This window comes from Mobula birostris, unplaced genomic scaffold (assembly GCF_030028105.1).
Source record: "Mobula birostris isolate sMobBir1 unplaced genomic scaffold, sMobBir1.hap1 scaffold_1561, whole genome shotgun sequence".
Lineage (NCBI taxonomy): Eukaryota > Metazoa > Chordata > Chondrichthyes > Myliobatiformes > Myliobatidae > Mobula > Mobula birostris.
In genome coordinates, this window is record NW_027274602.1 from 37,807 (window position 1) to 58,552 (window position 20,746).

The window sequence follows — 20,746 nt, forward strand, 5'->3', positions numbered from 1 at the left end:
AATGGCTGTGATGCTTCACTCCCAGATGAGCCCAATGCCTTTTTTATGCATGCTTTGAAAGGGAGAATAAAACTACACCCGTGCAAATCCCTGCAGCATCTGGCAACACCGTGATCTCTGTCTTGCAGGCCAATGTCAGAACATCTTTCAAGAGGGTTAACCCTTGCAAGGTGTCAAGCTCTGATAGTGTACCTAGTAGGGCTATGAAAACCTGGGTCAACTAACTGGTGGAAGTGTTTCCAAGGACAACTTCAATCTCACTGCTACATTCAGACATTCCCACCTGCTTCAAAAGGATGACAGTTGTACCAGTGCCCAGAAAGAGCAAGGTGATCTGCCTTAACGATTTTTGTCTAGTTGCACTCACATCTACAGTGATGAAGTGCTTTAAGAGGTTTGTTACGGCTAAAAACAACTCTGGCCTAAGCAAGGAACTGGACCTGCTGCAATTTGCTGATCACCACAATAGGTTTAAAGCAGGTGCAATCTCACAGGACATATACACCTGAAAGACAAATACAAGGAAACTGCATTTACATGCGCAGTGAACATAGCCAAAACTTTAGACCCAACAATATCTCAATAGTAAAGCTAAAGACATGATCATAATGAATGGCAACACGATGTCAGTAGCTACAGCTTTGAGATCCATTCAAACATCAAGCACAAGGGATCCAATCTGTATTTGCCAAATACTGCTCAATTAGATTCCTATCAACCATCAGCAAAATGCTGGGAAGTACCATGGTCTGTTCTTTCCTGTTCATAGATACTCAATCTGGATTTCACTGGGTCCACTTTGTACTATACAATATTAATAAATATCTGCTGGGAAATTTAGAATTTGCATCAAAATTAAAGCTTCAGTTAAATATTAGACATGATTTTCCCATAGTTTAAAAAATCTTTACAATAGACCTGCTCAATGGATTTCTGAATTTTAGACAGTTTGTCCCTATCAAGAAAGCACTACCAATTAAGCAGAGACTTATTATAGAGGTTCACTGAGAGAAGAATTTAAACACTGGACTTATCATGTGTCACTTGTGTATGTTCATCTTATATGGACACACAGGAATGATGAATAAATGAATGGTAAAGAATTCCAAATCAAATTACTGACTGTGCTTCTCTAATTATATCCTGATATTAGAATACCAGCTGATGAAATGATCAGGTGTTTGTATACTAAATATGGGAACTGAACCTGCTGTGCTGACAAAAAACGGTATATATAAGTTGTGCAGAGAACAGAGAGAACTGCTGGTGTCCAACCATCTGGGTAAGTTTCTCACTAACTTCATCTTAATTACAATATTTTTTCATCTCTCCGATGAAGTAATTGGCAGGCAGATCTCATCAAGCTGTGTAGAACATGGTATATTCTTCACAACAGAATAATCCAGGAGATTATCAATGAGTACCCAACGATGTAAATGTAATCAGCATACTTAAATCAGAGAGAAAGAAAGACGTGAATTTACCCATTGTGTTTTGTTTCTTCTTTTGGTAGAATTGGCGTAGAGGATCTTACGGGGGACTGACAAAGGTAATACGTTAAAATCAAGCAAGTGTGAACTCCTTTTGTTAAACATAAAGCCAATAAGCAAAGTTCAATTATACGTAGTTATGTTTTGTTGAATTTGTTGTTTCACTTTCAAGCACAGAACGTCCAAGTTCGTGGTATGCTAAACACTTCAATCATTCGACATTTGTTCACCTAAGTCGCAACCCAAGCAGCTGTTTCCATCCAGAAGTACTGTATAGTAGATGAATTTAATGAAATGTAAATATTCACATACTTTATGCAACTATGGCACAGTTACTACCCACAATGCCCAAACCTTACGTTTTAATATTAATGTAATTGAAAAAATACTTTCACTGGATTATTTACTTACCATTCTGAACATGCCAAACAAATTAATAGTTAATGAAAAAGATGTGCAAACACGAAACTTCCGAATGATTCCCTCATTTTATTATCCTTAAAGTAACTGTATCCATTATAGTATACGAGTTAGAAAAGATTTCTAATGAATAACAGTTCAAGCTGAATGCACAGCCAAAAATTAGATATGGAGGCTTTTTAATAGTCAAGGTAGAAACTGTATTTTAATATGGTCTCAATCAGATCACAAAACGCGATTATTTCAGAGATCTAAATGCATTGAAGGGTGAAGGATACTCATTTAATACAACTCATTTAAATAAGATGTTCATATAATTGTTATAAATGCATTGTACTTTATCAATCACTACGATAGGGGACAAAAATAATCAAAAGAAAATTCAGAAACTCAGAAATAAAGGAGAAAAATTAATGCTTCTCTCTAAATCATAGTTCAGTGTTATGCCGCATTTAAAAAAAACAGAATTTATTGTTTTCTACAAGCAATACATGCAGTATGCTGATATTATGCGAGATTAAGTAATTTAATTGTTCCTTGTATATTCCAGCGATAGATCGAAGCCATGGGGGACTCAGAAATGGCAGTGTTTGGGTCGGCGGCGCCGTTTTTACGGAAGTCGGATAAAGAAAGACTCGAGGCGCAGAACCGACCGTTCGATGCTAAAACCGCCTGCTACATCCCCGATAGCAAAGAATTGTATGTGAAGGCCATGGTCAAGAGTAAGGAGGGTGGCAAAACCACCGTGGAGACAGAAAAAGACAAGAGGGTCAGTTAATGTTAAATTATACCGAAAACTCTTGTTGGCTTAAGATGGCTCAACTTTTCTTAAATACAACATGGTTGTCCGTGCCTTAAGACATAAGTGGAATTAGGCAGTTTTGCCCATCGAGTCTGTGCCGTTGCCATATTTATTTACATGTACCTGTTGATTCCTTTCAGTCCGTAACCGTTAAAGACGACGATGTCCTGCCAATGAACCCTCCAAAATTCGATAAAATCGAAGACATGGCTATGCTGACTCATCTGAATGAGGCATCCGTGTTGTTTAACCTCAAAGAGCGTTATGCAGCCTGGATGATCTACGTAAGTACAATATTGTTAGATGATCATAATAACCCAGAGAAGGCGGTCATTCTGTGACACGGCCGTCAAATTAGTTCTATTCTCCATACTTTTTCCCAACTCCCTGCGATATTGTTCTTTACGTTAATGAATCTTTTTTAAAAGTACAATTGAATGTGATTTCAACTTTCGAATAATGCATTCTCGATGCAAATAAATCTCGGTGCAAGAAGTAATTTAATTACTCGACTCTCGCCACCTCCAATAATTCTGGGATCTTTAGTAATCTAGCGTCCTGACAACTATTTAATCTCTACATATTCTAACATGGCTCGGTCTCTTCAATTTGTGGTCACATACATATTCATTGAGGTAAATTTACTTGCGCCCTCCGTTAATAGGAATTTCACAACAAACCACAATAGGTGATGCAAACAAAAAAACGCTGGAGGAACTAGACGAGTCAAGTATCATTTGTGGGGAAAAGTCGACATTTCTGCATTAGGGCTTCGACTCGAAACATCGACTGTTCCTTTGCCTCCACAAGTACCGATTGACCCATAGATCTCCAACAGTCTTTTTTTTTCGTTCAATTCCAAAAACTGCAGCTTGTTGGATCTCGTTATTTATAGCGTTTCAGCAAATACGATATTGTTCTTGCTTTACTTACAAAGCCAAGTACAGTACTGCATATATTTTGATTTTAGATAAATGCCTTTTTATCACATTTTCTACAAAATAGATGGGAAAGATTGAGTAGATCAAGTATATGTTGGCTCCTAGAATAATCCCATTCCTAGTTATTTTACAGTTACATATTCTCCTCTCGAATACACATCAACTTTCCGCGATTCTCTGGACACCCAACTACACCAAGGACCATTTACCTGGAAAATTGCCAACACATACTTGGGCTGTAGAATGAAACTGTAGTATTTGGTGAACTCCATTAAGTCATGTGGAGAATTTTCCAACTCCAGAAACAGCATTCAGGACTATTATTGAACCCTGAGACTGGGACACAATAATGCCACCAGTTATGCCTGCTTCTCTGAGACAACGAAAAGCATTGTTCTTGCAAATTCTTTAAATTTAAGGAAAAATGAAAAAAGGTGAATCATTAATTATAAATATCTTCTCTGCCTTTAGACCTATTCTGGGTTGTTCTGTGTCACCGTGAACCCCTACAAGTGGTTGCCTGTGTACAATGCTGAGGTCGTGGCTGGCTACAGGGGCAAGAAACGTCAAGAAGCTCCTCCCCACATCTTCTCCATCTCTGATAATGCTTATCAGTTCATGTTGACTGGTAAATTATCACTTTTGCAGTACTGTTTTTTTTTGCTGAAATAAGAACCCTGACACAAATTCATCCATCTTTCGTTTCTTTGTCTTACAGATCGGGAAAACCAGTCGATCTTGATCACGTAAGTTTTGTAGATTCTGGTTGCCTTTTAAAATCACTTTATTATTTGTGGCACAGCTGTTGAGTTCTTCATGCTATGCTCTCGTCTTCAGCGGAGAATCCGGTGCCGGCAAGACTGTAAACACGAAACGTGTCATCCAGTACTTTGCATTGGTCGCAGCTGCTGGTGAACCCGGCAAGAAGAAGGAGCCATCTGGCAAGGTACAGTTAGAACTAATTTCATTGACATCGGAAACTTTTCGTTGCTTAGCTCAATAAATGACTAACTTCTGATAACCAAAACTATTTTTACAGGGGACCCTGGAGGATCAAATCATCCAGGCCAACCCGCTGTTGGAAGCCTTCGGTAATGCCAAGACTGTGAGAAACGACAATTCGTCTCGCTTTGTAAGTGTCTTCAAACTTTCCGACTGTTACAGCCGTTACACCCCACAGTGTGAGATCTATTAACTGTCCGGTTTAACAATAGAAAGGTTTCAATAACATTATATTCTGCACGTTCTCTGACTTTGTTTCACCGCTGACTTGAATATCTTTCACATCAAGGGTAAATTCATCAGAATTCACTTCGGTACCACGGGGAAACTGGCTTCTGCTGACATTGAAACTTGTAAGTGCAGTGGAAACGGAAATGGAAATATTAGTTGTAAATCAAATTGCTATCATGTTGGTCTGTTCTATACTAAATCTACATTTACTCATAACTATCCAGATCTACTGGAAAAGTCCAGAGTTACATTCCAGCTGAAAGCTGAAAGGAGTTACCACATTTTCTACCAGATGATGACCAATCACAAACCAGAAATTGTTGGTAAGGTTCAATGTTTTGGAACATTGACATCTTCAGTTTTCCTTTTTCTGTTAACATGGGAAAAATATTGCTAACAGATTTCAATATACTACTGTTTGCAATATTACGTTTCATCTCTGACTTTAAGTGATATTGTAGTGTATCCTGTTATTTCCTCCTTTCATTGTAATTCATATTTATTTGATACCACCTCATTTACAAAACTTACAAATATTCTCCAGTTGTTTAAACACAACTCAACAAGTTGCTTGAATGGAAGAGACAAAATCGAATGACGTTGTCAGATTACATGCTTTCATTTGGTTAATCACAATTTCACCAAGAAAGTATCTGTTTTTGGCAGAGTCTTGTCTCATTACCACCAACCCCTATGACTATCCATTCATCAGCCAGGGTGAGATCACTGTTGCCAGTATTGATGATAAAGAAGAATTAGTGGCAACTGATGTGAGTATTTACAACATAGCTTCATTTACTGTATATCTTCTTAACTAGTATATCTTTAGTTGTTCACATTTTTCCAGATACATTTTTTTTGTATTCCATTTTACCAAGCAATAAAGGATTTGAATTGAAGTTTATCCAGAAGATCCAAAAAAAGAGAAAATTGGCAATCATCGAAGTTTATCAGCATTCTCAATTAAAAAATTAAAAACTTTTAATATTTTGAGCTACAACACATTACATGAGTGGTTTCTATTAAATACTAAATCTGTTGTTTGGTGTACAGACTGCCATTGATGTCCTGGGCTTCACCAATGATGAGAAGTGGGGCATCTACAAACTCACTGGAGCAGTAATGCACTTTGGAAACATGAGATTCAAGCAAAAGCAGCGTGAAGAGCAGGCAGAACCCGATGGCACAGAAGGTAACACTTTCAAGAAACTCACAGAATTTTATTATTTACTAAATTTAACATATTCCATATCAAACTTCAATCTGGTTAATACTGAAGTTCTTTCAAAGTCTAAAGCATAAAGGAAATGAACTTGTGTTGAAGTGATTTGCAGCTTTATTTTTGGGAAATATTCTGGAAAGAATTCTTTGTGTGTTGGTGCTTGATTGTACAGTATGTTTTTGTTCAGGTAATGCACATCTTAAACCAGAGAATTCGTTTTAAATACTAATTGCATACTCAGTATTTTTGCTTAGAGAATTTAGTGATCAGCCACAGTAGCAACATTGATTCATATCTTTAGTATTTCTAACACACTTGATTACTTCTTACTTTGTGTTAGATGCTGACAAAGTTGCCTACTTGACTGGTCTGAACTCAGCAGATTTACTAAAGGCATTGTGCTTTCCACGAGTAAAGGTTGGCAATGAATTTGTGACCAAAGGTCAGACTGTTCAGCAGGTACAGTTATAAAAACTTCAAGTAAAATGTTTGTGTATTTACAATGGATTCTGGTTAATAGGGACACATGGGGACCAGTACATTTTGGCCCAAGTAAACAGCTCCCCAATTAGCTGAAGCTTTAAGGAAATAGTTTTAAAAAGTATAAAAAAGACAAACTACCTTTTAACTGAGTGACAAGTTGTGTATTTAAATGAAAAGCAGGTGATTACAACACTAACAATATGACAGTACTATAAAACCGTGTATGTATTAGTATTAGTTCCATACAGGTATTGACTGAGTAACTCATCCAATGTATGTTGCTCTGTTCTTTTGATTGACTATAAATGAACAAAATCAGCGTAAACATCTAATGCGGGTAATGAACTGCCTTCATAAAAGGTTTTGACGATTGAATCCACCAAGTCATCATTTGCATTGTACCATTCAAGATAATTGTGGATAGCTAAAATTCTTGGTCATTCCTAACTTGTTAAAGGAGCAAAATAGTTTCATTTTCACTGCTGGCTGTTTCAGGCATCAAGCCTGAATGCTTGAAACCGCAGTGAGCACAACAATTCTGAGTTACCTTACTGCTTATTTCTCAACAATTACCAGTGACAAATATCACTCATTTTTGAACACAACCACATGCAACTGAAGCTACTTAAACACTGTTTACTCTAAGCATGGTTTAGTGTCCAACAACCACAAAACTGCACTCGTTAGATGCCGTTAGAAATTAATTTGGCAATAGCCTCTTGTCCCAGTTAAGGAGCATAGTGTCCCATATAAATAAAGGGAATTCTGGCTACTTTCTCAATTATTTTTTGTACTTTAAGAGTTATAACAAATATACAACTACCCCAATTAAATGATAGCCCAAATAACCAGAATCCACTGTAATTAGAAAATCCACTGTAATTGATATGTAGAAGATTTTTCAAGTATTGATCAAATTATATTCTTTCAGGTGTATAATTCAGTTGGTGCTCTTTCCAAATCCATTTTTGAGAAAATGTTCTTATGGATGGTCGTCCGTATTAATCAACAACTGGACACAAAGCAGGCCAGGCAGTATTTCATTGGTGTGCTGGATATTGCTGGTTTTGAAATTTTTGATGTAAGTATCAGAAACATAAACATTGATTTGAATAAGTTTTTAGTTGAGTGACAATTAAATTTTACTAAGTATCCCACATATCTTTCTATGTGTGCAGTTCAACAGCCTGGAGCAATTATGTATCAACTTCACTAATGAGAAACTGCAACAGTTCTTCAACCACCACATGTTCGTTCTGGAACAAGAGGAGTACAAGAAGGAAGGAATTGAATGGGAATTCATTGACTTTGGTATGGATCTGGCTGCTTGCATTGAACTTATTGAGAAGGTGGGTAATGATGTGTAAGACATTCATGGAAAGTCAATATTTATTGTGTGTTATGCTGATGTAAACACTCACCAAAACAAACACTGGGATTCCCACAGCCTATGGGCATCTTCTCAATCCTTGAAGAGGAGTGCATTGTCCCCAAGGCCACAGACAATACCTTCAAGAATAAACTGTATGATCAGCATCTTGGTAAGTCAAACAACTTCCAGAAGCCCAAACCTGCCAAAGGAAAGGCTGAAGCCCACTTCTCACTGGTCCATTATGCTGGCACTGTTGACTACAATGTTAATGGCTGGCTGGATAAGAACAAGGATCCACTGAATGAAACTGTAACTGGACTGTTCCAGAAATCGTCAATGAAACTCTTGGCTCACCTCTATGCTGCACCTCCCGAAGGTAAAGTTCTTACACAGTCATTGGAAACTATTATTTTGCCAGCAGTTCTTCTTTCCATTTCCTGGTGTTTAGAACAAACAACTATGTTGTTTCTTTACAGCTGAAGGTGGTGGTGGCAAGAAAGGAGGCAAAAAGAAGGGTGGTTCCTTCCAGACAGTATCTGCTCTGTTCAGGGTAAGAATTTCTCTTTCACATTCATTTCTCACAATCTAGTGAACAAGGTTTCAATAATATTGTCGTAATTTTAAAAGCACTGATAAAGATTTTTCAGGCTAATTAACAATTTTGTAATTGCATCTGTTGGATCATTGTTCACCTCAAAGGAAAACTTGGGCAAACTGATGACGAACCTGAGAACCACACATCCACATTTTGTGCGTTGTATCATCCCGAATGAGACAAAGACACCAGGCAAGTCATATTTCCATCACCAAACTCCATTGTTATTATTATTACAATGAGTAACAATTTTCTGTTGTTAACTCAATGTAGCATGACATAGAATTTTGTTCTACTTTAATAATTAGACTTAATATTGATATTGTAAATCCCAGGTGCCATGGATAATTACCTTGTTATACATCAGCTGAGGTGCAATGGTGTGCTGGAAGGTATCAGAATTTGCAGAAAGGGGTTCCCAAGCAGAATCATTTATGGTGACTTCAAGCAAAGGTAAGATATACCAAGGTCAACATTTCACTTTTCCATGTAAATCAATTCTTCAGTATAATTAATTGAAATGAAAATCAGCTGTAACATGTGTAAAATTCAAATGCAACAGGTACCGAGTTCTAAATGCAAGTGCCATCCCAGAAGGCCAGTTCATTGATAGCAAGAAGGCGTCTGAGAAGTTATTGGGATCTATTGATGTAGATCATACCCAGTACAAGTTTGGACACACCAAGGTAAAAATGTGGAAACTGCAAGTTTGTTCATGTGAAATACCAAGGTGATGAATTGTAAATATAGTTTTGAATGTAATCTAGGATACCTTTGAATTGATATACCACTTTAATGTTACTCTGGTCTGGATAAGTGGAGCAACTTCCAAACTACTCCACTGGGGTCAGTTCAGGAAAAAATATACATCCTAGACTAATTTTCTGATATACTTATGAGCATGAAAACAGATTAAATTTGTCTTTGAAAAATGTGTTGTTTTTTGAGAATTGAAAATTAAAATGGTTACTTACTTTGCTTCAGGTGTTCTTCAAGGCTGGTCTCTTGGGTTTACTTGAAGAGATGAGAGATGACAAGTTAGCACAGCTTGTTACCCGTACTCAGGCTATGTGTCGTGGCTTCTTGATGAGAGTTGAATTTAAGAGAATGATGGAAAGAAGGTAAATGTTGCTTTTCAGAGTAGGGTTAATTTGAAATAAACACATTTTAAATCATTAAGGTAAAAATATAATCTCTGTTCACTTTACTCTGTCCTTTAGAGAAGCACTGTATACTCTGCAGTACAACATCCGTGCATTCACAAATGTCAAACACTGGCCATGGATGCAACTGTACTTCAAAATCAAACCTCTTCTGAAGAGTGCTGAAACTGAAAAGGAAATGGCAAATATGAAAGATGAGTTTGAGAAAACTAAGGAAGCACTTGCCAAATCTGAAGCTCGGAGGAAGGAATTAGAAGAGAAAATGGTGGCCCTCGTACAGGAAAAGAATGATCTCCAACTTCAAGTCCAAGCGGTATCTATGTTGACCATCTTTGTATTGTTATGCATGTGTACACATTACAAAACGCATCCTAGTATAATTCATTGCATCATTTTATGACAGGAAAGTGAAACTCTGGCAGATGCAGAAGAAAGATGTGAGGGACTGATTAAAAATAAAATTCAGCTGGAGGCTAAATTGAAGGAAGCTAATGAAAGACTGGAAGATGAAGAGGAGATAAATGCTGAGCTTACAGCTAAGAAAAGGAAACTGGAGGATGAGTGTTCAGAACTGAAGAAAGATATTGATGACTTGGAGCTGACATTGGCCAAAGTTGAAAAAGAGAAACACGCCACTGAGAACAAGGTGATTATGATGGCCATAAACACTTAGAAGTTTTAGATATGTGATGATTGTATGTATTTAAATTACTCTAATCATATTTGTTTGCTGAACATAGGTTAAAAATCTCACTGAAGAAATGGCCACTCTTGATGAAAGCATCGTTAAGTTAACAAAGGAAAAGAAAGCCCTCCAGGAGGCCCATCAGCAAACCCTGGATGACCTCCAGGCTGAGGAAGACAAAGTCAACACTCTGACCAAAACAAAGACTAAATTGGAACAGCAAGTTGATGATGTAGGTATTCAAAATAACAATTATTCACATAACTTTTAGAAATCCTTCCCTTGAATTGAATCTTGATAAAATAGTATTTTGCTTTTAAAAGCTTGAAGGCTCTTTGGAGCAGGAGAAGAAACTCCGCATGGATCTTGAGCGTTCTAAGAGAAAGCTTGAAGGTGACTTGAAGCTGTCACAAGAAGTAGTAATGGATTTGGAGAATGACAAGCAACAACTGGATGAGAAACTAAAGAAGTCAGTATTACATTGATGAGGAAAATAGATCTGTTTTTACAAAACCACCTGTCTTGCTAATTTCATGCATAACATTCTAGACATTGCCATTACATTTGTGGAGAACTTAAATTAAGTTGTATGCGTTGAACTACTGTGACTAGACTGTACTGCAATTATATAAATGGATATCTACTTCAAAGAAACTTTAATTTTACCACTTTTGTATCTGTCAGGAATCTGCTCACTAATACAAAACTATTTCTTGCCAGTGGGAATAGGATACTTTTTGTGTAAGTTACTTAAATATTTTATATTAATTAATTCATCATTCTTTTTTATTAAAGGAAAGAGTTTGAAATCAGCCAGCTTCAAAGCAAAGTTGAAGATGAGCAGGCAATGGCTTCCCAGCTGCAGAAAAAGATTAAAGAGTTACAGGTGATGCATATGTCTAGTGAATTTATCAATCCCACTTAATAAAGGTCATGAGTTTGAACTCATATTACTGGTTCCGTCATCATAATCAATGCATATTTATCTTAAGGCCCGTATTGAGGAGCTTGAGGAAGAGATTGAAGCTGAACGTGCTGCTCGTGCCAAGACTGAGAAACTCAGAGCTGATCTTTCTCGGGAACTTGAAGAGATCAGTGAGCGACTGGAAGAAGCTGGTGGGGCAACTGCAGCTCAGATTGAAATGAACAAGAAACGAGAGGCAGAATTTCAGAAAATGCGCCGTGACCTGGAAGAATCTACCCTCCAGCATGAAGCCACAGCTGCTGCTCTTCGCAAGAAGCAGGCTGACAGTGTTGCAGAGCTTGGGGAACAAATCGACAATCTGCAACGTGTGAAACAGAAACTCGAGAAGGAAAAGAGTGAGCTGAAGATGGAAATTGATGACCTTGCCAGCAACATGGAGTCAGTGTCCAAAACTAAGGTACAGTGACAGAGGACACTAAATACTACACCTGCAGAGTTAATTTGCAATTGTAACTATTGTCTTGTTGGTTTCATTTTCTAAAAATTTGGTATTTTGGTTTCAGGCAAACCTTGAGAAAGTGTCCAGAACCCTGGAGGACCAGGTCAGTGAAATGAAGACCAAACATGATGAACATCAACGTTTGATCAATGACTTATCAACTCAAAAAGCACGTCTTGCAACAGAAAACGGTAGTCATAATTTCTGTATTTGTTCTTCATCACGTACAATGTTTTCTGAATTTTCACTCACAATCTCTCTCATCTTCAGGGGAACTGAACCGGCAGGTGGAGGAGAAAGAGGCCTTAGTATCTCAGCTGACAAGAGGGAAACAAGGATACACCCAGCAGATTGAGGAACTCAAGAGGCAGCTGGAGGAAGAAACTAAGGTACAAAATTGGAACATGAACAAATAACTAGTTACCTGCTAATAATCCCAAAGATGATGAGAATCATTTCAACATTGTACACGGTAATGATTTCAGGCTAAGGGTGCTCTGGCACATGCTCTGCAATCTGCCCGCCATGACTGTGATCTCCTCCGTGAACAATATGAAGAGGAAATGGAGGCAAAGGCTGAGCTCCAACGTGGGATGTCCAAGGCCAACAGTGAAGTGGCTCAGTGGAGAACGAAATATGAAACTGATGCAATTCAGCGCACAGAGGAACTGGAAGAAGCCAAGTATGTAATGAAAGTAACCTGGGTTCTCCCACCACATTCTGTCAATGATTTTTTGTATTCTCGCACCACTATTATTATGCTACCTTCCCACCATTCAGGAAGAAACTTGCTCAACGCCTGCAGGATGCAGAAGAGCACATTGAGGCTGTGAACTCCAAATGCGCTTCATTGGAAAAGACTAAGCAGAGATTGCAGGGTGAAGTTGAGGATCTAATGGTGGATGTTGAGAGGGCAAATTCAGCAGCAGCAGCTCTCGACAAGAAACAAAAGAATTTTGACAAGGTGAGAGGAGATTATTTCATCGCTTCTCTTTCCTTCTGTGTCATTTTAAAAGAAGTTACCATACTGATCAGTTTTAGTTAGAGAAAGACAAGCAGGTTCATTTTATGTGAGGATTTGACCTCGTTAATGACTTGATAAAATCCATTCAATCTAAGTTCCTCATTAGAACTGAATTGATAAAACGGAACATTTTACATGGTAATGATTTCAGGCAAAAAAAATTCTGTCAATAAAGGCAGGAGATTTGGCATCAATAAATGATTGTTTAGTAAAATTAGCAGGTCATCAGGAGCAACAGTGTTAATTGGAATCAAGTTGAAAATCAGATGATATAATAGAAAGTCAGTAGCAAGGTTTCAGTGGTCTGCTTAAATGTGAAATGTACAAGCACTACAGCGTGCAAACGACTAAGTTCTTTTAAAACTGTGCAATAACAAATGTACATCCTGAGCAGATACATTTTTCTGGAAGCAGTCCTTTCTCATCTGTTACATATGTATACGTGATATTATCCAACAGCTTGAAAATTGATTAATTCCCAGTTTTTATGTTGAACTCTGAACTTCATGCTCTCCAGCTATTAGACCTCAATGTTACTGAGATGAAAATGTAGCCTCAAATTTCATTTCTAACATTTGCAATTGTACAATTAAGGTTCTGGCTGACTGGAAACAGAAATACGAGGAAAGCCAAGCAGAACTGGAAGCAGCTCTGAAGGAATCTCGCAGTCTGAGTACTGAAATCTTCAAGATGAAAAATGCGTATGAGGAGTCTCTGGATCATCTTGAAACTCTTAAACGAGAGAACAAAAACCTGCAGCGTAAGTTTAAATCTTATTTAAGCATTTTAAAGTATTGATGTTATCAAATAGATGCCTGTTTATCTTGCAATTAAATTATAGACTCCATTCTGGCTCATTAACCTTCATTCTCTTGAGAATTCATTCCACTTTAATAATATCATATCCTTGTATTTTTTCTGTAAACTTAGTTTTATGAGTACAATATGTGTCTAATTAACAATACCTTTCAAAAAAAGAGGAGATTTCTGATCTGACTGAGCAACTGGGTGAAAGTGGCAAGGCCCTTCATGAGATGGAAAAGGCAAAGAAGTCAGCTGAGCAGGAGAAGAGTGAAATTCAGTCCGCGTTGGAGGAGGCAGAGGTAAAATTCACAATTATTATAGTAATACCTGTTAGAAATAGAAAATTGGACTTATATTAGTTGTTAAATACAGTAGAAATTGCAATAACACGTCATTGAGCAGCATTAACAAAAACTAAAGCTCTAAAGGTTTCACTAGGGAAGGAACAAATAGATGAAATGACATTAAATTGAGAGTACTTAAGAGATGTTCTTTTTAAAGCATGGATTGCATTACAGGGAAAGATAAATTGCTGGTAACATTTAACATCATATTTATTAGATTAATGGTGGTTTGAATCAAATTGATGGGTGCAATTTCAACATACTCTGGATCTTAAAAGTCTAAAATATAAACAGCAACTGGGAGAAATACATGCATAAATGACAGTTAGTGGAGTGAAAAACTAAGTAAACACAATAGTTAAAGTTCCAAGTTGACAATCATCGTTATATTGAGATTACTATATTTGTAAAACAAAATGATAAACTGATAAAACTTAAAAACTGCAATTATTCTTATCTTATACATTCACAAAAAGAATCTAACATTAAATCACAGCTCCTTTCCATAGATTTGGATAACCAAGGTTTCAAATATATCTGGCCATCGATGGAAATAATATTTTGAAAAAGTCACATGGCTTACTGTGAAACTATCAAGGTATAACACAGACTAAATGTCATCACAAACTGGCACAGATTGTATTATTAGCACATATTATCCTAAAGCAACATTCTAATAACAGTAAGTGGATGATTAAATACTGACTGAAGGAAAATAAAACACAAGATGCTGGAAATACTCAGCAGCCAGGTTGCATCCGTGGAAACAAAGCCAGAGTTAATGAACCAGGTCATAGATGCTTCATTAGAACTGGGGAAGAGAGGAAACAAATTACTTTAGGTTGCAAACTTTATAAAGAAGGGTTACATGACTAGAAGCCAATATACTGCATGCCAGTGAAAAGATATGATAATTAACAGAACCCGTGTGTGTTTGTTCGGATGAGGTTAACATTATTTGCATGACTTGAAATTGTTCAAGTGTGTCTGATAGGAATTAAATTATAAAAAAAAATCTGATTACCATATTACAAAAACATATAGATAATAGTTCCAGCAGCAGTGAAGCTGAACCAGGGCAAAGATGTAAATGATGTATTACAGTGAGGGCATTTAACCTTTATGACAACTGCAATTGTTAGAAAGGTTAAATGAGTTATCCCCAACTGCAATTCCCTGTTCCTCTTTTAAATATATGCTTAAATTTTATCTCTTTCTATACACTTCTGCTATGATATCTACTTAATGAACTTCTATTAGAAGATAGGAATAAAAGGAAGTCACACACAAAATAAAACAAACTCTTACAACTCATTGGTCTTTTGTAAATAGAAAAATGATAATAGTTTGAAGGCATCCCCAAGAATGGGGTTCAGAAAAATTGCATTAGCTAAGTTTCTAATAAGACTCGATGGCAGCAAAACATCTCTCACTTGGATACTTTCTCAATTCAGCATTCTACAAATTGCTCTGGATCTAATAACTTTTGAAAATGTAGGATGACAAAATCTATGGAGTTATTAAATAGACCACTGTGCATTAAATACTTTTATAATGTAGTATTCCAGAAAGATACTTGAATTTAATGCACTAGTATCAAAGCAAGTCAAAGCAAACTTTATGATAACAATGTGTGGACATACTCAAGTTCACTTGACCCCTCTTGTAGGCCTCTCTGGAACATGAGGAGAGCAAGATCCTTCGTATTCAGCTGGAACTGAACCAAGTGAAATCTGAAGTTGACAGGAAGATTGCAGAGAAAGATGAGGAGATTGATCAGGTGAAGAGGAACCATCAGAGAGTTGTGGACACGATGCAAAGTGCTTTGGAGGCTGAAGTCAGGAGCAGAAATGATGCTCTTAGAATCAAGAAGAAAATGGAGGGCGATCTAAATGAAATGGAGATTCAGCTGGGACACGCCAATCGTCAGGCCTCAGAAGCTCAGAAACATCTCAGAAACGTGCAAGGTCAATTAAAGGTATATATGATGGGATATTAATGTCCAGGTTAAAGTTATTTATATATTGTATGTTGTACAATTAAGTAAATCTACGCAATCTTATAACAGAACTTAAAATAAATTGCAAAAATAGCATTAGATTTTTCAAGCTAAGGTACTTATTAATGAAAAAATGGCTTAAGATGATTCAAGTACAAGATGAATATTACATACTGTATAATGTAGTATCTGGTAAGAAAGCAACCCTTTCTTCCAAACAGGACACCCAGTTACAGCTGGATGATGCTTGCAGAAGCCAGGAAGACTTGAAGGAGCAACTGGCCATGGTGGAACGCAGAAGTGGCTTGCAACAGGCTGAGATTGAAGAAATAAGAGCGGCTCTAGAACAAACAGACAGATCTCGCAAAATTGCTGAACAAGAGCTTGTTGATGTCACTGAGAGAGTTCAGCTGCTGCATACTCAGGTCTGTCCTCACATAAATGTTATTTGGTATAAGCATCCAGGTCTTGTATGATATAGGGAGTCTATGGAAGATGAGGCTACGACAGAGCACTGCCTAGGATTAATTTAAAGGAGGAATCTCATGAATGCTTTGTTCAATTGCTTGCTTGCCAAAATGCTTCATAGGAAGGAATTACCAGTGATAGGAAGCTACAGTTTATAACCTGCTGAGTTCTAATCTCAGGAATTCAGAACAGCAATGAATATTGATTTGAGGGCCTATTTAAACATTTTAACTGAGTGCCCCATCTCTCCACAGCATTTAATTAGGCAGGCAGTATCCATTGTCATGAGATTAACAAAAGTTTGTGTTTGATTAATATCCTTCTTGCTGAGTTTTGCTTTTCATTACCTTGTCCCTCAATGTTCTTCCAGCCCTGCGACTTCTTACTGTGAATTGAAATCGCGACTATCTTTAGTCCTGCAAAACTGATGAGGAGTTGTCTTTTCCTGCAGAACACTAGCCTCATCAATACAAAGAAGAAGCTGGACTCTGACCTGAACCATCTTCAGTCTGAAATGGAAGAAACTATCCAGGAGTCAAGAAATGCTGAAGAGAAAGCCAAGAAGGCTATCACTGATGTAAATCGGAAGTTTTTTAAATATAAATACAGATTCTTATTTAACTATCTTATTGGTATGACTTAGATTTTGAGCTTGAATAATGATTTGTTCTATTGCCTCAAATTGCAAGGCTGCGATGATGGCTGAAGAGCTGAAGAAGGAACAGGACACCAGTGCTCACCTGGAGAGAATGAAGAAGAACCTTGAGCAGACAGTGAAGGATCTGCAGCATCGCCTGGATGAGGCTGAGCAGCTGGCTATGAAAGGAGGAAAGAAGCAGCTCCAGAAACTGGAGGCCAGGGTAAACAATGAGATTATCTAATGACAAGCTACACACTGACCCCTCTGTATATGAAATGAATATTAACAATTAATCCGATTTTGTGCTGGGTTTAGGTACGTGAGCTGGAAAATGAGCTGGAATCTGAGCAGAAACGAGGTGCTGATGCCATTAAAGGTGTACGCAAGTACGAGAGAAGAGTCAAGGAACTGACCTATCAGGTATTGTACATTTCATAATCTTATGGAGTGCAACTTAAGGCCTGTAGGCTGCACTCATCTCATATAATGATCTGTACGGAGTTTCTGATCCTATACTCAGCAAACTGACTGTCCTGACAAGCTTGCAAGGTTTGTTGTGTCCTTCAAGACTGATCCACGCTCCCTGAAGTCCTGATTATGTCATGAACATAGTAATTTTGATTGAGCAAAGCATGTGTTTTCATTTGCATGGTTCAGGTAGCAGAAGCCTTTAATACCAGCTATCTGGTGGGAACAGCATAAGACTTGCATCAAGGGCGTTTTAGGATCCTACGGACTATTGATTTTTGATATGAATCATTCTAATTAAAAAGAAAATATTTCTTATCACCAATCAGAGGGAGGCTTGTGGTTTTAAGAAGAGCATAGAGACCTCAAAGAAACTGGCAAGCTAGCAATGTGCATTAAAGGCAATGAGTGGAGCGAGAAGGCCCAGAGGTGATAAACTGAGTGAAGCAGTGAGGAGACAAGTAATGTAATATGACAGAGGCATTACATTACATGAGTTGACCAGCAAAACCAATGGGATTTATCCTGGTATGTGACATAAGAATGCAAGAACACTAAAAGATGATTACAAATATTGCTTCTTTTACATTCACAGTCAGAGGAAGATAGGAAGAATGTCCTGAGACTACAGGACTTGGTTGACAAGCTGCAGATGAAGGTTAAGGCCTACAAGAGACAATGTGAGGAGTCTGTAAGTAATGATAAATTACAATTGCACTTTTTCAAAAAAATATTGTATTTAACTCACAAACATGAGGAAATCTGCAGACGCTGGAATTTCAAGCAACACACATAAAAGTTGCTGGTGTACGCAGCAGGCCAGGCAGCATCTCTAGGAAGAGGTACAGTCGACGTTTTGGGCCGAGACCCTTAAGATTCTTCTGTAATATAAAGAGTAATTGTTAGCATTTATAACATAACCTGCTTTACCTGGAAGTTAAGAACTTCCTAAATTAATGAGCACGGAGCACTGAAATTATTTAGTTTATAAGGCTATCTCTATTCACTGCTCAGTTAATTCAATCCGATTCAGTGTACCTGATTTAAAAGTTCCCAGTAATAATTGATGATGAAAACCAAAACTGAAGAATCTTTTATTTTTCTACTTAACTGAACAAGTACAGAGCATTTTTGGAAATAAGACAAATAGAAATTACGCAGAGGTTTATAATGTGTATTCATCATCCACACAATGTTAGAGTACAAACTATAAGATTGCATTTTTTAGTTCTTTTAATTACCAAGTTGAGCTGGAAGTGTCATTAAAAATCAAATCTGCTTTGTTTTATTTATACTCTTTTTTGCATTGCAATCCATGCAACTAATCAGTGTAGATCCTAAAATCCCTTATGAATGTTTCAATGAGATTATCTCCCATTGCTCTAATCTCCAAAGAATATAGAAAAAATTATTCTGAAAATCTCTATGAATACACTTAAACTCACTAATATTTGTCATAACACAAAGCTCATTGTCATTACTTATGAACAGGTCAATTTTAAAGATTCACTTCATTTAGAGAATAAGAGCACTGAATGTCACTATTTTGTTTCAATAGGATGAAATCAGATTTTCCATTTTTCTACCTAATTTCCGTGAATGTCTAAAAGTCAGCAGGACAGGACTTGGTTATACTCTTTGACCTATAACTAAGTCATCATAATCCCCTGGGGCTTGCTATTCTGTGTATGTCCTACTCTGTGGTCCTAAAATACATCACTTCACATTTGGCTTTACCCATTTTCCCAGTTGATATAGATCCTATTGTAACTTTAGACAATCCTTTTCACTATCTATAACACATTGCTTGACACTAAACTTCATAATCGTGCCACATACACTCTCATTCAAATTATTTACGACAAACAAGTGAACCAGCACATTTCCATTGGCACACTATGGCTAGAGGGCTTGGATCTTGAAAAATAACACTTCTTCAAAAAAATTACTCCCTCCCTTCAAAAAAAAGTTCAATACAAAGCACAAAATGTATCAGCAGAAACTTTCCTCAAAACTAGACTTGATTAAACTCATACATGCAAATCTTGAAGTATATTTGTCCAATATCCACTCTTCTTTCTTGAAAAGCAAAACTGTTGCACCTTACAATCAAATCAACCTGAAAAACTTTAAATTCCTTTACTACCCTAATAATTAGTCCTCAAACACATAATGGCCTTCAGCAACAGTATTCTGAAGAATTACTTTATTCCTTTTGTCGTGAGAAATTATATTCTTCAATGTTCTAGAATGCAATCTGATGATTTCTCACATTGTATTCCTGTAGGAGGAACAGGCCAACATTCACCTGTCCAAGTTCAGGAAGGTGCAGCATGAACTGGAGGAGGCCGAGGAACGTGCTGACATTGCAGAATCTCAAGTCAATAAACTTAGATCTAAAACCCGGGACATTACTATGAAGGTATGGTAAAAATTACTCTGAGGTACTATAATACTTACTCAAATTACTTTTATAATTTCTGTCAGTAAATAATGTATAAGTAAATTTCAAAGGCACACAAGTTATTGCACTAATTAAACAATTTTCATTTCCTTCTAGAGTGCTGAAGAGTAGATGACAACCTGAAACGGTCCAAAGAAGAAATCCACAAAATGTGTATTTCTCTGTAACATAGTTTTATAAATGTAGTAATATCAACAGAAATAAATGTGCAACACTAAAATGTATCTTTGTCAACTCATGCTTGTTAGATGATTCAATCATCATGGTAGGATATAAGCAACATATGGAAAAAACTCGAGGCATTATGAGACAAAGACAAATATTGATGGGAATATAATATTAAGAAATAATTGGAATAGAAAACTTACAGAACAATACAGGCCCTGTGGCCCACAAAGCTGTGCCGAACATGGAATGACACATATGAAATATGTTTCAATCAAGAATCAGGCATAGCAGAAAACCAATCTGCTAATCAAATTGTGCCAAAACATAAAAGGAGTTTCAAGCCTTATTAATACATTCTGCCTGAAATGAAGTACCTGTGCTATCTCCATTGGCATTTTGCACACATAGTGCTAATTTATGAGTGACCAATATCACTGGCAACATCCAGAAATGTAATTCTGGGGAAGAGTTAATGTGGTACAAGTAGAACCGCCGTGGAATCAGAAGTGGCCCCTTTATTCTTTCTTAAGGTGTCTT

General features: G+C 37.0%; 1 protein-coding gene across 1 annotated transcript; it reads left to right on the forward strand.

Annotated features, from left to right (window-relative positions):
* Positions 1-2,475: 2,475 nt before the first annotated feature.
* Positions 2,476-20,152, forward strand: LOC140192502 (myosin-4). The gene is made up of 39 exons (XM_072250087.1): positions 2,476-2,679; positions 2,853-2,996; positions 4,125-4,281; positions 4,372-4,399; positions 4,491-4,599; positions 4,693-4,785; positions 4,945-5,008; positions 5,111-5,209; positions 5,553-5,656; positions 5,940-6,078; positions 6,449-6,567; positions 7,523-7,672; positions 7,770-7,940; positions 8,039-8,339; positions 8,440-8,513; positions 8,663-8,750; positions 8,894-9,011; positions 9,121-9,244; positions 9,543-9,679; positions 9,779-10,034; positions 10,125-10,367; positions 10,462-10,638; positions 10,730-10,875; positions 11,202-11,292; positions 11,399-11,788; positions 11,895-12,021; positions 12,101-12,219; positions 12,316-12,512; positions 12,611-12,794; positions 13,449-13,614; positions 13,833-13,957; positions 15,672-15,980; positions 16,223-16,426; positions 16,921-17,046; positions 17,159-17,329; positions 17,425-17,529; positions 18,173-18,268; positions 19,865-19,999; positions 20,138-20,152. Exons 1-39 carry the CDS (start codon positions 2,476-2,478, stop codon positions 20,150-20,152), a joined length of 5,805 nt encoding a protein of 1,934 aa, XP_072106188.1.
* The last annotated feature ends 594 nt before the right edge of the window (positions 20,153-20,746 follow it).